Source organism: Rhea americana, unplaced genomic scaffold, assembly GCF_003343005.1.
Source record: "Rhea americana isolate MKP2758 unplaced genomic scaffold, rheAme1 scaffold_13, whole genome shotgun sequence".
NCBI classification, from domain to species: Eukaryota; Metazoa; Chordata; class Aves; order Rheiformes; family Rheidae; genus Rhea; species Rhea americana.
The window spans coordinates 7402702-7419382 of NW_028185372.1; the positions used below are offsets into that span (position 1 = coordinate 7402702).

At 39.5% G+C, this 16681-nt stretch overlaps 1 protein-coding gene across 1 annotated transcript in view; it reads right to left on the reverse strand.

Moving 5' to 3' along the window:
* Positions 1–1192: 1192 nt before the first annotated feature.
* The window catches only part of CDC20B (cell division cycle 20B), a 23216-nt gene continuing 7727 nt past the window's right edge, over positions 1193–16681 (reverse strand). Inside the window, exons 5-11 of the mRNA XM_085297706.1 lie at positions 13612–13722; positions 11752–11948; positions 10797–10891; positions 7618–7846; positions 6383–6508; positions 5535–5652; positions 1193–1595 (exon numbers count right to left, since the gene is read on the reverse strand). Coding sequence (XP_085153832.1) covers positions 1432–1595; positions 5535–5652; positions 6383–6508; positions 7618–7846; positions 10797–10891; positions 11752–11948; positions 13612–13722 — 1040 coding nt within the window. The 3' untranslated portion in view covers positions 1193–1431. The remainder of the gene's footprint in view (positions 1596–5534; positions 5653–6382; positions 6509–7617; positions 7847–10796; positions 10892–11751; positions 11949–13611; positions 13723–16681) is intronic.

Sequence of the window (16681 nt, forward strand, 5' to 3'; positions counted from 1 at the left end):
GTCTCAGCCTTTGAGAGCTAGAGTTAGTGATCATGATTTAAGAACAGCAGATGAAGAGATTTTCAGTGATGAGAATCAAAGATATGACAGTTTCACATTCATTTCCAGAGATGTTTGCACTCCTTCTTAATATTGTCTCTCTCTTTTCAAGTATTTGATCATAACTTAATTTTCCACCAGATGACACTGACCCATTCCCCTGATCTTCTGTACTTCCTCAGGTCAGTTACAGGAAGTGTTCTAAATGTTTCAAACAGGAGTTAAGAAAAAAAAAGAAAAAAAAAGAAAAAAAATTCAAGCAGCGTAAGTTTGAGCTCACAGGTTTTTAATACACAAATGCAAGACCGAATCCTGACCCAGCACCTCTTCTCCAATGGTGAAAGCAGAGCTCCAAAGACATCTGTGGATAGAGCCTGCTTTGAACAGCACCACTGAGTTGCATCTGAACAGCATTTGAAGATGTATCTCAACAGCCTTATTTAGCTCTTGACAGCATACAAGCCTTCATCAGACAAACTCCCATTAAAGTCCCAGGGACTCAGCCCTTGTGAACACTAAATAAAATTCATAGAGTGCCAGCTGCCAGGTTTGCTGACACTCAAAATTAAACTGGTATCCATATGGGCTAAATGAACTAACTGTTGTGTTCGACCCAGACAGAATGCCTCTTTGATTCTGCTTATCAGGCTTCTTAGTCAGTTGATTACACAATTATATGCAGTAATAGAACATGCAGAATATATGCAGAATAGAAACAAGTATGCATGTACTTGTATCTTCAAATATCTATCACATACAATAAGTKAGTTTAAGGAAACAATTCAAAATCCAGTAGAAGACAGTTTTCTAATAAATCCAGTCCTCATTGCTGCTATGAGGACAATAGAGAATTCACAAGAAATGATTTTTAAATTATTTAGAGTTATGTATTTAGGCTGGGTGTCAAGAAATATTTAAACAGGTTCTCTTTTGCACTGTGATCTAYGTGATGTGTAAAATGATACGGTCCCCTAGACTGGTCTCTGCTAGTTCTAGCCCTTGAATGACTCAAGGTTACTTACATGAGGGGCATGTAGTTTTATATCATCTTAGCATCTTCACTGGGAACACACAAGAGCCATAGCTAAAAGCAGAACCTAAGATTTTAGGCTGGCACTTCACACAGGGAAGATTCCACTCCTGCTTGCTAGCTTAACGAAAATAAATGTTATTTTTCAGTTGCAATATTTTTCCTCTACTGTGAATGAGACAAGTTACTAGCACTCTACATGACTATTAACTGATGAGGAAAATTGCTTTCTCATGAAAACAAAATTGCTTTCTCATGAAAATACAATGCTATTTTTTGCTACGTTTCATTTGGAAGAAACATATATATCCCTAACTGAATGGGCCAAATGCACTTAACCACTTGCTTTCAAGGGAGAGAAGTCACAAGAATGAGCTCAGATAACCATTAGAAAATGGTTTGCTAGTGCGTCTGCTCTCCTCAGGCTCATGGCATTTCCACACACAAGCTGTCCCATCAGCTGCCACAGAAAAGAGTCTGCTCTCATCTGGGCTCAGGGCTACATGCAGCACTCTCCCTTTGTGACCTGCAAAATAAAATATGCATATAAAATACTCAGAGATGTGTTACAATTTTACACTGAGAYAAAGTGCACTTTCACCATCACCCACTCATGGTATGGCTTGTTTTATTTCCACTGTAAAAGCTAGATGTGCTGCATAAGATGCGTTTTTTCACTGAATCCTGCCTTATCTAGAGAGTGCACATTCACRTTAAAAAGGAACTGAAGGCAGTTTTTTTTTCATATTAGGGACCAGGTTTTAACAGCAAGGAAGAACTATATCACATTGAGAAGACTTTTAAGAACATTAAACCTGAACTCTCACTTCTCCACTGCATTTACCATACGAATCTCATCTGCGTTTGGTAATGTGTCTCATGGCTGAGCATTCCCATCTGGCTGTATATGCTTTGCAGACAGTTTGTTGTTGATCCAACAACTATGAGATAGTGTCTCCAGCTGCAGAGTTATTACTATTAAGGAGATCTTCTAATAACGAGTAACTGAATAACTTATTTGAATTATATATTGAGTTTGTCCGTAGTCGTAATAAACTTTGGGAGCTAGATATTGAAAGCTAGAAGCYACATCAGTCTAGCAATACAAAAATGTGAAAAACAAAAAACCCTCATTTTTATACAAAAAATCCTTGTTTATACAAGGCGGTTCTTCAACACAAAAGAGTTTTAACCTGATGGCCAAACAAGGATCTGATATTAAACAGAGACCACTGAAACCTATGCTTTACTGCTCTGTCACAGACCTCCTGTACAATCTTGCATACAATGTCACACCATGAGCTTTTTAGGCACTTGGGGCAAAAGAAATTAGGAGCCTTCTCAGGTTATTGAAGGGTACACCATTTTGTCAACATTGATGACCATGAGCTCACACCACACAACTCTTAACACCCTCTCCTTTCAGTATCTGCAATAACTTTGAAGAGATGTAGTCTTTAGAGGCATCCAAAAATATTCACTTACTAACTGAAATTTCATTAATAGTTTCAGACACAAATAAGTGAAGGAGAGTTGAAGAGAAATCAAAACCACAGAAATTCTTCATTTCCATGTTTTCTAAGTGGAAAAGACTAGAGTTATTTCACGGTCTCAAGATTACATTTAGCTACTTTTCAAAACAAATGTTCTGTTTATGTGCTTTCCTTGAGGTAAAACAACTTTGAGAGGAGGAAATTTAAATCTAAAATTATCTAGCAGCTTATGCTCCTAGCTCTGTCAGAAATTCCTATCCCAAAGAAGGACTTCATGCTTTAAAAAAAATTCTTCCAGCTGTTCTACTTCAAATGTGCTCTCTAGTAGRCAAGCAAAATTACTAAAGTATTCAACAATAGCTCATAGCGCTGAGTTGTCAGCTGAGGTCTTCAGCAATTCACAGTAGAATGTAATAATGAAATGCAATAATGACAATTTCTTTTGGTGCAGAATCATGTGGTGTCTGAGACTGATTTAGAGCCATCCTGAAATTAACACCGTATTTTTTCCAAACATATTTTTAACATTGACAATTTTCTCCAACATCCAATTTCTTGGTTGCAAGAGTCTCCATAAGTAGAACTATCCATGTAGTAATTACCTGATCTTTTTGTTCAGGAAAATTAGGTTTTCTTGCAGATGTGTAAACTGAATAGGAAACATGAAGATAAGTAACACTCCAGTTTCAYATTACTAATGCATTTGATTTACTATGTAAGTGTTTTGCACTACACATCTCAAAAGTAAATCTTTTCATTGTAAATTGTGCATTCAAGATCCATACACAGATTTGAGAAACTTGAGCAGTTAAGTAGCTACAGTAAAGACTAAACATAGATTTTACATTTCTAGTCTGCAGATCTACTGAGTCATTTCCCTCATGTCACTTTCCAGATCATTTCTCAGAGCAAGCTACCTTTAGAGCTATACATAAACGAGTAGGGATAAGGAAAGAAAAGCAGGATAAAGAAGTAGCATTACACAAGGATAATGTGTAATCCACATGCCTTCTCTTCCATCTTTGTATTGGATATGCTTTCCCCTTACAGATTAGTGTTTAAGCCAAGTCCCTGGTTCCCAGAACAGCATCCCAGAAAACAGCATATATTAAAATTTAATCAGTGCCTTCAAATGCATTAGTGGAGTGCAAAAATTATTTGGAAATATGTTTGTTAGGTGGAAAAGTCAAAAACTTATTTGGACATACTCTTGTTACTGAGTGTGGGAAAAACCTGCAAAAATGCTGCCAGTGCTGAAATAATTTGTATTTTCCATAAAATTCAGATGCTTCTGTTGGATCTCCTCCATTAAGACTGAAATAAATGAAAATCAATGGATGGGAGTGACAGCAATCACTAACTACAAGAAGAATCAATAGCAAAGAATAATTTTCACAGAATCACAGAATGGTTGAGGTTGGAAGGGACCTCTAGAGATCTAGTTCAACCCCCTTGCTCAAGCAGGCTCACCTAGAGCACCTTGCACAGAATCATGTGGGTGGGTTTTGAATATCTCCAGAGAAGGAGACTCCGTAACTTCTGGGCAACCTGTTCCAATGCTCTGTCACTCTCACAGTGAAGTTTTCCTTACATTCAGAGGAACTTCGGGTATTTCACTTTGTGCCCGTTGCCTCTTGTCCTATCACTTGGCACCACTGAAAAGAGTCTGGCCYCACCCTCTTGACACCCTCCCTTAAGGTATTTGTAGGCAYTGATGAGATCCCCTCTCAGTCTTCTCTTCTCCAGGCTAAACAGGCCCAGCTCTCACAGCCTCTTCCCATAGCAGAGATGCTCCAGTACCTTAATCAACTTAGCAGCCCTATGCTGGACTGGCTCCAATAGCTCCATGTCTCTCTCGTATTGGAGAGCCCAGAACTGGACACCGTACTGCAGGCTTGGACTCACCAGGGCTGGGTAGAGAGGGAGGACCACCTCCCTCAACCTGCTGATGACACTCTCCCTAATGCACCCCAGGATATCACTGGCCTTCCTGGCCACAGGGACACATTGCTGGCTCATGGTCAGCTTGTTGCCCACCAGCACATTTGGGTCCATCTCCACAGAGCTGCTTTCCAGTAGGTCAGCCCCCAGCCTCTACTGCATGATACTATTTCTTCCTAGGTGAAGGACTCTGCACTTCCCTCTGCTGAGCTTCATGAGGGTCCCCTCCATCCATCTCTCCAGCCTGTCAGGGTCCCTCTGAATGGCAGCACAGCCTCCTGATGCATCAGCCGCCCCTCCCAGTTCTGCATCATCAGCAAACTTGTTGAGGAGGCACTCTGTCCCTTCATCCAGGTCACTGATGTATAAGTTAAAGATGGGAGCCAATACTGATCCCCCACAGAATTCTGATATACAGTCTAGCACTACATCTCTATGGACTGGTACTAAGAGCTGCAAGGAAACTTCATTTTCCTTAGCTATCAGTACAGTACAAGAAAAAGAAGTTGCTTTACAATACTTCAGACAAAAATCATTCATTTAAACCTAGACAGCTCTAAATAACATATGAAGATTTATTTCAAACTTCTTTGGAAGCTGGTCCAGTATCCTTTCCTTATGAGTGGCAATACTGAAGTCCCACATCCAGGTTGTATCATCTAGGGGGTAATCAACCTAAAATATATGGAAGCAACTTGACATTAGCACACTTAGCCCCACTCCAGTAAATCTTAAGGAGAGGTGGGACTCCACATCCTGCAGCTGGTATAGTCTCAGAAATGATAGGAGAGAATCCCATCATTAAAACCAAGGCATTTTACAACAGCAGTTTATAAAAAGCTTAAAGTTGACAGTTCCAATCCCATGTATCAGGACTGTGTGAATGCATACCTGTCAGTAGATATAGGATGTGTGGGTAATATTTTCAGCTTTATTTTACTTAAATACATAAAGTATGTATTTGCAAAGTCATATCGATTAGGCAGAAAAATAGTTAACTGAAAGTTAAAACTATTAACTGAAATACTTGCCATAGAGTTCTGATGAATTGATAAGCATAGGATAYTTCCATATTATCATCTGATTTCCAGGAAGGCCTTGTCCAGTCATCAGTTCACTGGTTTTGGGTAACCAAAGCAAGGAACAAATCTATTATAATTTAAAAATCTGMTTTAGTCCTCAGAAAGTGTTTAAACACTATGCAGTAGATTTGAAATTTGCTATGCTATACGTAATGCTTAAACAAGCYACTGAGAAATAGCCTCAGCAGAATATTTACCTATTTAGAAGGCTCATCTCACTTCCGACAACACTTCGAAGTATAGCTGCATCATCATCCCAGTTAAACATGACTGTATCCTACCAGTATCAAACTAAAGCCCTTCAGACAGATTCTCAGCTGAGTAAGTTGGCATAGATCCAGGAGAATCAACAATAGTTATACCGCTTTACTTCAGCTGAGATTCAGATCCTCTGTCTCTAAACATTCAAACTCCAGACAGTGATGTTTGCCCTCTGACTTTTACACCTCTCCCCACCCCAGCACTCTGGGAATTTTGCCTCCTCCACAACATTCTCTCCTCATTTGAGTTTTGGCCAAAACCATCACTGCTAATAAGGAAAAGATGATGAAAAGTGTCTGGCTGCGAGACTACCTCCTCTTCAACCACTTGAGACAGAAACGGTCAATGAGAAACAAACTGCTTCTGAGTCCAATCACACACTGCAGTTTCAAATGTAGCAGAAATGCTTCTCCAGAGAAAATCTTGCTGTTCCTCTGTCTACAGAACTGCCGTCAAAGCCAGTGGGAGTTTGSCAAAGTAACACAGCTATACAAGACGACCATAGCGAAAAATATGCAGACATTTCATCATTTCACCTGAGAATCCGTAGCTGCACTTTGGATGATTTTCTCACAATTTATGTCCCAGACACGCAAAATCCCATCTTTCATTCCACCCCCTGTAGCAAGGATTTCGGACTGCCAAGGACACCAGTTCATAGCCTAAAGAAAACAGATGCCAGAAAGACTAGGACATTAGCTGGAAAAGAGGGGAATGGATTTTGCTTAAAAGCCAGGTTGGAGAAATGAACTGCAAGAAGCATCCAAATGTACCTTTTTCTTTTATTCACTGCACATCATTCTCTTCATATATACACACACACAGGATCCCAAAACTCCAATGCTGCTTTAGGTTTCCTTTGCCATTGCTTCACAGTAGCCTACACTGTCTTCACACAAGCCCATAAAACTCCAGCTTCCTTTCTTACACTTCACAGGTCACAGATTCATACTTCAGTGCCAGAAGAGATTACCATCTGACTTACCACCTAAACCAAGCCATCAGGGAACACCACACAACGTGACTTACAGGGCTTAACTACAGTCCTGGTTTCTTCCAAGATACACCTAGGATACTCCTGAGCCCCAGGCTCTACCCTGAAGGAAAGCTAAGAACTGAATTACAGCTATTCCAACAACTTCCTCTGATCCTTAACTATCAGTGTTTCAATCCAGTCTCAGGCTTTTCTGGGAGGATAAGCAGCTTATARATGCTAGACTCCTGTCTCTCACTGCTGATATCTATCCTATCTCCTGTACAGACTGGGACCTTAAGATGAGGAATCTAAGCTGCCTCATTTCCAATTTCTTACTTTAGATCCTTTGCTCCCAGCTGTTATATGATGAAATGAAAGTATGGACAGGAAGACAAAAGAAACTTTACATACAAAATTTMTGCAGAGAGAATTTTCTAAAAGTCAACTTCAATAATTAAAAGATTTAGGTTTTTTACTTGTAGGTATTGTGCAACCAAAGTTCTCTGTGCAAGACAAAGCAAGGAAGAGGCTATAAATTATTTGTTTGGTATGACATTTATAAAGGCCTACTAATCCAGGAAAAATTCCTAAATCAGTCAAAGCATTAACAAACTTACTTGTGACTAAGAATACTGCATGAGGAGAATGGGTCTTAAAATTCACTGCATCACAATAAGGGGAGAAGAAATTAGAGATCACCAAGATGATGGGAAAAGTTTCATGACYGTCTACATCAGCAATATGGTTTCATGAGAATATGAGCACTAGACGACCAGCTATTCCTTTTCCACATACCTTGACTGCTGAGGAATGAGGCATGGTTTTCAGTGGCTGTGACTGCACATTCACACCCAGGTCACTAGGCCAAATATTCAATATTCCATCACTAGACCCACTTGCCAGAAACTGGTTGGTTAATGACCATTTTAGGCTGCAAATGCTTTGTTTGTTTTGGCAAAGAGTCCCAACATGGTGCTGAGCAACCCGAACATCGTGGTGATGAATGAATCCTAATCTTGAACCACTGTAGAGGAGAAAAGACAGCATGGATTTGAYGTCAAAGACAAGCTACATTGTCACTTTGATGTTTCCTCTGTGGTTTCTGAAGCAAACCACCGAGGAGAACACATGTGTAGAACACTTGAAATAAGAGGCAAGGAAAATCAGAATCAAAAGCGTCCCCAGACTGTGGAGGTGACTGACAATAGAAAGCAACTATACCAACCAGCTGCTCAGTACAGGCCAGGCAGAAAAGCTGTTCTCCATTAGTTTTCATTTTCCTGAAGATATATTGCAATGTATGACACTGGTTTGTACCTTGTTTAACTGTTAGCCATTTAACATGAACTTTCCTATTCTTCACAAAAGTACTGTTTTACAACATGAGTTTTGCCAAGGCCAGATATGACTCTACTCCAAAAAAAAGGCAGTATATAATTTCATTGCTCTGAGAAAGGGCTTATCAGTGAGTAACAGTGTCATCTTTGGTTCTGTCCTTCCTCCCCTTCCCACCTTCTATTTTCAGGCTGAAGGAGAATTTGTACCAATCACCTCTACTTGTTACAGTTTGACTTACTCACACTAATTGCCTATTTGGAAACAGATCCATGGTTCTACCTCTGGGGGACCACTCCTTTACTCCCTATACAGAGGGTGAACTATGTKTCCCAGAGGTTACACTCTCCATTTCTGTATGGCTACTACAGCCAGTAGCATCAGTCTACTAAAGGAAGAAATACCCTGCTTGGAACCACAGCTACTGTTACAGCTTAGCTCCTGGATTTTACACATCAATATAAGAGTTGAATTAAAAATACTGAAAATATCTTACAGCGCATAAATCTTTTCTTGTCTTTCTAAGGATAATACCTACATTAAATCTACGACATAATAAAAGAGCTTCCCAATGGAAATTCACACTTCCATCCATTCTGATGACACTGAGAAACTTATCGTTAACTTCCTGGACATCTGAAAGCTATGTATCTCACATTACTGCAATATATTTATTTTAAGGAAAAATGACTGAAGACCTTCCTATACTAGCTCTTAAAAAATCTTCAGATACTAGCTGAGYTATCTAGAAGCTCCAAAAATGCATACACAGAACTGACTGACTGCAGAGTCATTCTATTATGCTTCTATTGTACAGACTTGCCAAGCTCTTGAAACCAATGAAATCTACCAAAGCATGAGAGAATCCAACCAACCAGTCTGTCAGTGAATATCACATGAATATTCATGGAAAATGTCTATAAAGATACATTGGAATATGCAAAGATGAATCTGCAGGAGGCAAGTGATGACACAGACTTCTCCTATTATATAAGCAGAGAAATCTACCAACAGAAACAGAATTGAATTGCCAGTGTTGACCATAGTGAGATTTTTGGTCGTTCTAGTGCTAAGAGTGTTAGCACTAGAAATTTTTTTGCTTGTCATAAGAAATCAGAATTACTTGCCTTCAAGATAGATGACATCTGTTTCACTAAAAACAAATCAAAATCCATAAAACTTCATGACAGGTGAATTTATGATACTAAAATATACTGATAGTTTCATGAGGATGTGTTGTTGGACTGTTCTGACCACAAGCATTACTAAAGTCAATACAATCCCAGAGTCAATTGTCCATAGCAGTTTGGTGTGAGAACAGTTCTCTTATTTTAGTGACAAATAATATTAACTCCATGTCTGTCTTTCTACTTATATAAATATTTAGACTCCCATAATTTTAGAGTGACTGATTAGTAGTTGCCAAACCTCACACATTTTATAAGTGTTATTTCAACGTAGTCTATCAACAGTAACTGTAATTCACAGGCTTATCCTGAATTTCATTATYAATTATTTTAAGTTTCTCCTATTTGCGCTCATTTGGCCAAGCTGAAATACAAACTGGAACTAATGCATAYTGCAATAAGGTTACGCCACTTGGCAATAATAGCACGTTCAAGCCTCATCCCTGTAACTTAACTCACTCAGAAGACCTATTCTAAAGGTCACAGCCCTTAATTAACTGATTGTTCAGTTGATATCCTTGTACCTTACTCCACCCAGATGCAATACAATCAAAAGCCACAGACTCTTACTGTGAAGTCAAAACAAAACTACTTCTTTAAAGTAATATGCCTATCCCATAACATTAGTTTCATTTTGAGTTTAACACTGAAGTTTAAGTCAGTCAACTCTTACTATTATTACAGAGTTTAAACAGAAGACTATCATACAACTTTAAAACAGAATTATCCATCATAGACCAGCCTCCCCTCAGCCCTTCAAGCCTGGAGCAAAGATATGAACCAGAAAACGCAAGGAAAAAGAGCAAGAGAAAGCAYGTTTAGCCATTCTAATCTGAAGCTCCACGCTGAAGTGATCCCTAAATACAAAATGTTCACAAGCTAGTATAAAAACCCACCCTCAGCAGAGCAAAGACCATCCATTCTAATCCTCACTCAAAGTAGATCTCAGGCTGTAGGAAGCAATGAATTGGCCTTTCCTCAGAGCTACACAGCTGGAGGTGTGCAACTCTATAGCAGCTGTGCCTCACTGTGCACCTGAAAGGATAGATGCAGCCTTCTTATCAATGGAGGAACAGTCCGAGCTCCATGTCATTCTCCATCTGGGTTTGTTTTGTTTGTTTGTTTATGAGTCCAGATCCACTGGAGGCAACATCATTTAGATAGAGCTCAAGCTCTGAACAAAACCAGAGCCACAGTCTCCACATTCTAGTGAAATTCTGCAAGTGGTGGCAGCTTTCTGGGAGGTAAATAAGAGGGACTAAAGAGGACGTGCAATTCCCTTTGCCTTCCCGCCAGGCAGTAAATCTACATATGACTTCTGAGAAGGCAGGTAAGTAGAGAGACAGGATAACACACCTTTAAGCAAAGTCAAAGAAAACAGTTAAAACGATTGGGACTTTTGTCTAAGTAAAAACAGCAGGACTCTTTCTGTCAATATGTTGTACCACTCACCTGCTTAGAATGTAATGATTCCAGCTCAGAGCTCCAACTACAGACAGATGACCAAACATATTTCTCAATCTCTTTTTTGTTTCAATGTCCCACAGCTGCCAAACCAAACCAAAAAAAAACACACACAAATTTAACACAGAGAAAAAAAGATTAACTTAATTTCTTTGCAGGTAAGTCACTGCTCAGTTCTGATTTGATATATGGATGGCCTCAAGATCACTCATTTCACAACTAAGACATGAAGAAATATTTCCAAATTTTGATCCCTATACCACCGATGCTGAAGTCGGTAGAAATTAAAGGCAATGTACGTATCTGAGTTTAAAGCTATCCATTTAAGTGCCAGTATTTGGAAATCCACACCTGAAATCATTGACCTGATTACATTCAGACTGCTGACTCAAGACTGCATCAGGTAGCTCTCCATATTATCTAGCATCACAGCCAACATCCCACTAAAATCTTTGGATGATMGGATTGTCCTATTACAGCTGTCAGATGTTTGTCTAATCTGACTGACGTCAAATTTTGGCATGTGAATCTAAGAAGAATTTTGGCATGGGTTCTAAAGGCATCTGTCACAAGTGATCTTAGCAAGAGAGCTGCAACAAAGAATAGTCTGTGCTGGATAAAATGTCACGAAGGGGTTCCTCTTACTAGTGGAAAAAATTAATTGGCCCTGAACAATTGAATTGTTAGTTCAGTGATTACCTCTCACACAGGTRGTTTCAGAGGCACCCTTACCTGTAGGTAATACTGGAGAGCACCAAGCCATTTCAGTGAGATATAACATGATATAAGGAGATGCTATATCWGTCTCCAGTAGAGGGTTTTTGTATTTTACCCAACCTTTTTGGTTTATTTTCTTAAAAAAAAATTCAGTATGATGCAAATTTTCTTGTGGCCACTTTAGATTAGAAAAGGAAAAAAGACTAAAAAGCAAGCTATCTAGTACTTGCACTTCTCCATCGCTGGTGCCAATTGCAAGGCAAGTTCCCTCTTTTATCCAAGCCAGAGAGGAAATRTATTTGGAACTGGAATTCAAATCAATGCTTTCAATGCCTTGGAGTGTTCTTCCATTCCAGATGTGTGCTGCAGGTCCTAGCGCAATAGCAATGAGATTTTTGTGGTTCCAGTCCAGTATGTTTAGATCTACAACAAAGCTATTAAGAATTATTGCAGTAAAGTTGCAGGTAACAGGATTGGGGAAAGGTGTTTGTTTTGGTGAGGGAGGGAGTGGAAAGGACTACCGGGTTTGGGTTTTTTTTCCTAAACTCTGGGACAACTTCAAGAGATTACTGTTACAAAATTACTACTAGCTGTTATTCAATGAGGACACGAACTGAGAAAAACTAGATGGAGAGTACCTTTAACAAGCAAARGTGTCTATCAAGGCAACTAATGGGTTCTGTATAGCAGAACTGGACTTACAGCTTCCACTCTTTAGAAAGTTTTAATCTGTCACTCTTTGTTTTGAATGGCCACATCACTCACTAWTTTCTGCTACCAGAAATGAGGGTCATCCAGCAGTAGCTACAGTTCCAAGAAAACTGTTGTTCCAAGGTAACTCATGTTACTAATACACAAATAGTTATACATAGGAATGACTCTATATGCTAGAGTCTCTCCTACGTCCTCAGGCCAATGGTAACATTTACCCCACAGGTGATACAAAAAAAAAAAGGCAGAAGAGAAATTAGGGAAACTGAACTTCACTGGCAGAGCACAGTGTAGCAAAAAGTATGCTGAAAACATTGTTTCTACTACTCCTGATATTAGGTGCAATGCACCTACAGATCCTGGCAAGACATGTCACTGAACAGACTGATTACCCTCAGAGCAGCTTGCTATGTCAGGTAGGCCTGAAGGAGTTTGTATACAACCTTTAATAGCAATCAAAGATGCTTCCCCATGCCAAGGGAAATCCCCAGCTGTCCATTTAAGGCAGCTTAAATATTACTCTGCAGCGCCTCTGAAGATGTTACCACAGGACAAGGTCCGACATCATGCTTTGGTAGCTAAAGTCACTCTGAAGAGCAACTGAATCTCAGTAGTTTGACTATGGCTCCAGTTGCTCTAACTAGAAATAAATATGTTAAAAAGTGCATTTACATAGACTTCTGCTAATGCTGCCATTCCCTGGGCACACCTGGCACACAACTGGTGTAAATCATCCAGGTAAGAGTCTAGCCTCAACCTGCATATAAACAAGCTTTATCCTGTCCTGTTCATAGACATACATTTAACAAACWYCTGCAAAAACACTCAYGGGGCAATTTGTAACACCTGCACATTAGGGTTGTTAGAACTTAAAGTGTTAAAACAYRCATAACTTGTGCATGCTTAATSTTTGTCCATACACCACTAAAGACTYAGTTGAGAATACAGTTCATACAGTATCTATCATCTAAATTGTAAACCATGTCACTGATGTGTCCCAAAACAATAGATTTCAAACTCTGTTCAATAAAGGTGCCGCTATGTTGGCAGGTGCTAAGTATCCAAGGGYAATAGCTTGTACATCCTTAACTTAAGCAGGGGTATCATTGTTTGTTTTGAAAGTTGTATTAAGATCCATAGATGAACAAAACTGCATGAGAGTTACACATTACAGATTATTAGGTCTGAGCAGTAATCATTACATCCTGGRACAGACAGTTTTTAAAGGTGCATACTTCTAAGTATAATGACATCRTATACAAGTCTTGCAGGGTTTCCATTTGACAAGGACATACCCTTGCCATCTTCCTTGAAACACACATAAAAATTCCCAACCACAGCAATAAGTTCCACATAGAAGTAAACAACAACTTACAGTAATCATTGCGTAAGCCAGACACATGAAGCCTCACTTCTGGCTCCAATGGTACAAAAAGGTTCATGGTGGTAACMGCTCTAAAGTCATTCTGTCTCCCCTTTTGGCATTCTGTGTTTGAAGATTCAGAGCACAAAATTCAGTGATGCAAATCACCACAAGCCTAAGCCTTTCACATGCTCACTACTTKTGCCTGTCCACTGTCTAGAAGAGGTCAGAAAAATTTAATTTATCCTGGGTATGCCCAAAACACAAGACACACTAGAGTAGATGAAAGTTGCCTTTTTCCAACTCTTTCGTATCTACATGGATTCGGTCAGCYATAACACAGAATAAGGTTCATGATATTTTGCTTAAATTGTATCACAGTGAACAGCATAACAGGTTTTATTTCATCTTTTTCTCTTTAGAATTTGTTAGAAATTGTTAGCAGCAAAGTGGTTCACACATTCTCCCACCTCAAAACCCCCTCATAGGGCAGTTAAGCTTTTTAGYTTTCTGTTTTAATTTCCCATCAAAAAAAGTCTCCCCCATCAATACCTAACCACAGGAAAAGTTTTTTAAAGCACGTCCGCTTTGATCACAGCAYGCTAAGTTTGTGATAATGTGTAAGTGAGAAACAAAAGCAACTGCAGTAAAATACCAGTAAGAGCAAGCATAAGAGTCAGCCTTTGTGGTCATTGTCTATGTACTGCTGCAAAGACCACTAAATACYGCAGAAAAAGATCATCAGCAACAAGAATTTAATGTTAGATTTATGTGTAAAAAACTATCTTGCTGTAGTGTGCAGAGCAGATGCACATTTCTGCACTTTCCTTTGCATTTTGACTTTCTTCCTGGAAAATTCTGCAGAGAAGAGTGTTTAGAAAAAATAGCAAATGCTCTGGAGGCAGAAAAATTATTTAACAGAATAACTAACATTCTCTATTTAAAGACAAATCATCATTGAATCAGAACAGAATAATGGAAGAACAGAGCAATTCACAAAAATCATGCCTAACCACTTTTGTGTCTGTGCGTATCTGTCTTCACTAAATCACTTTARATGCCTAAAATACTGCCTCCACATCCACTAAAGGTATCTACCTCCTCTGAAGCCCACTTAAGTTTCATAAACTGTACCTCAAARTAGTGTGTTCTCAAAGACTGTATTTAATACAACAGTCATATGGCCCACATAAGTGTGGCAGTGGTTGTTGGCTGCCTCATCCAGAGTACAAGTCTTGCTTTAAGGCTTGCTTAACAGTTCAGGAGAAAGCCCTTATCACCAGTAGACTGGCCTAGCTTAGGTAAGCACAAGAGGACAATGTTCACTACCTACTGAAGCCAGGATCCTACAAAGCTAAGATGCAGAAGTTTTGTCATTGAAGAGAGAATAAGGAACAGAAAACCTGTGTCTAGTTTAACAGGATGRGCTCTTCCCTGAGGCAGCTGAGTGCTAGCCCTCACTCAAATTTTTGCTAATGAATTTTATTCAGCTAAACTCCAGYGCCTAAAACATGGAGTGCTCTACTCCCATACAAGAATCAGATCTTATTCCAGCCTGTCTCAGGCTCCAAATGTCCTAAATTATTTGGAGAACAGTGAGTCAGCTTTCTCTGTAGTGTTTCCTATTGACTTTAGAGTGATCCTATGCATCATGCTGCCTACCGTCAAACCCTTTCCAACATACTTCTTTATCCCTAATTACTGCTTAAAGAACTTGCACATCTTGTTCCAGTTTGTGAATTYTGCTTGCAGAGTGGAGCACCTAACACAATGGCTACAAGCCTCAATATGGCAATCAGTACATCACTTTACAAACTGGGACTTGTCTGTGTCTTCAAAATACTCTATTTTTTCCTCAAAGACTTGTCACATATACAAAACCAGAGAAAGCTCATGAAAGTTTGCGTAAGCTCTGACCCCTCTCCTCTAAAATCTGCCTTCACAAAACCAAGTATTTGAGATGCACATATTTGAGATGCAGATTTATAACACACACAGACTTCAGAAGCTCACAGGCATCTGTTTCTGCAGGCCCACAAGGTTCATAAAGGTGACAATATTGGTTTCTTTTGCACTATGACTAAACATGGGCTTGTATGTAGAAAGATGGGTGGAGGAATTCTCACTGTTTTTACATGGGCAGGTTTGAAGACCCAGTAGGAGGACATACCACCAGAGTCRCACCCAGATCCTGAATTACAAACTGTCCAGGCCTGAATAACTAATTGTGCCACTTATGAGTATATACATATATACACACACACTACCTACTATTTTTTCAGAAGTAGGTAAATAAAACTTCYGTATAGTTCCAGAAGTTCCCATGTTTATGGAGCAGAAAAAAGTCAGTTCTTTAAAACTACAGTAACAAATTAAGTGATAGAGGGATACATTCCCACCAGCTACCTGAAACTAAAAAAGATTTTCCTGATGTGAAGCTGACATGTCTGCGGGCATAGCACTYTGCAAGCAGGTCTGCTGATCAGCTAGATTACACAAAACAGCTCCATCAGGCACGTATGAAACTAACCCTCACCAATGCACGTAGACAAACTCCCAYGAACCACAGGAACCTGAATCAGCCCTGACTGGCAAGAATCCAAGGTATGCAGAAATAACTCAACCACTAAAACAAATTATCTGTCCAAAGAGAACACACCACAGAAGACTGTTCTGATATGCAATGAACTGTCTCATGCCCAAATAACTCTGAAAATATCTGTATAATACACCTTTGCTCCTCAAATCACATCTGGGCCCTGATCCACTGATCATTCCCTGCATACTAGTTCATTCCCAGAATCTATCTTCTASAGCAAACCAATCAACTCCCTGCCATACTGAACTAGGGGTAACACCAGAACCAGTAGCCTTTCCCTATAGATAGCCTGGACCAGGTCAGGCTTCTTCCACTTATCCAACACTATCCCTTGCCCGTCTTGCATTCTCACATATCTGATAGTACAGGCCTTATATCCTGTGCCCAGGCTGCAGTACAACCCCGCAGGCATTTGAAACTGAGAAACCAACAGGAAATTAATATTGATGTTTTAGGGCCACCAAGGTGTCCCACAGCGCTCAA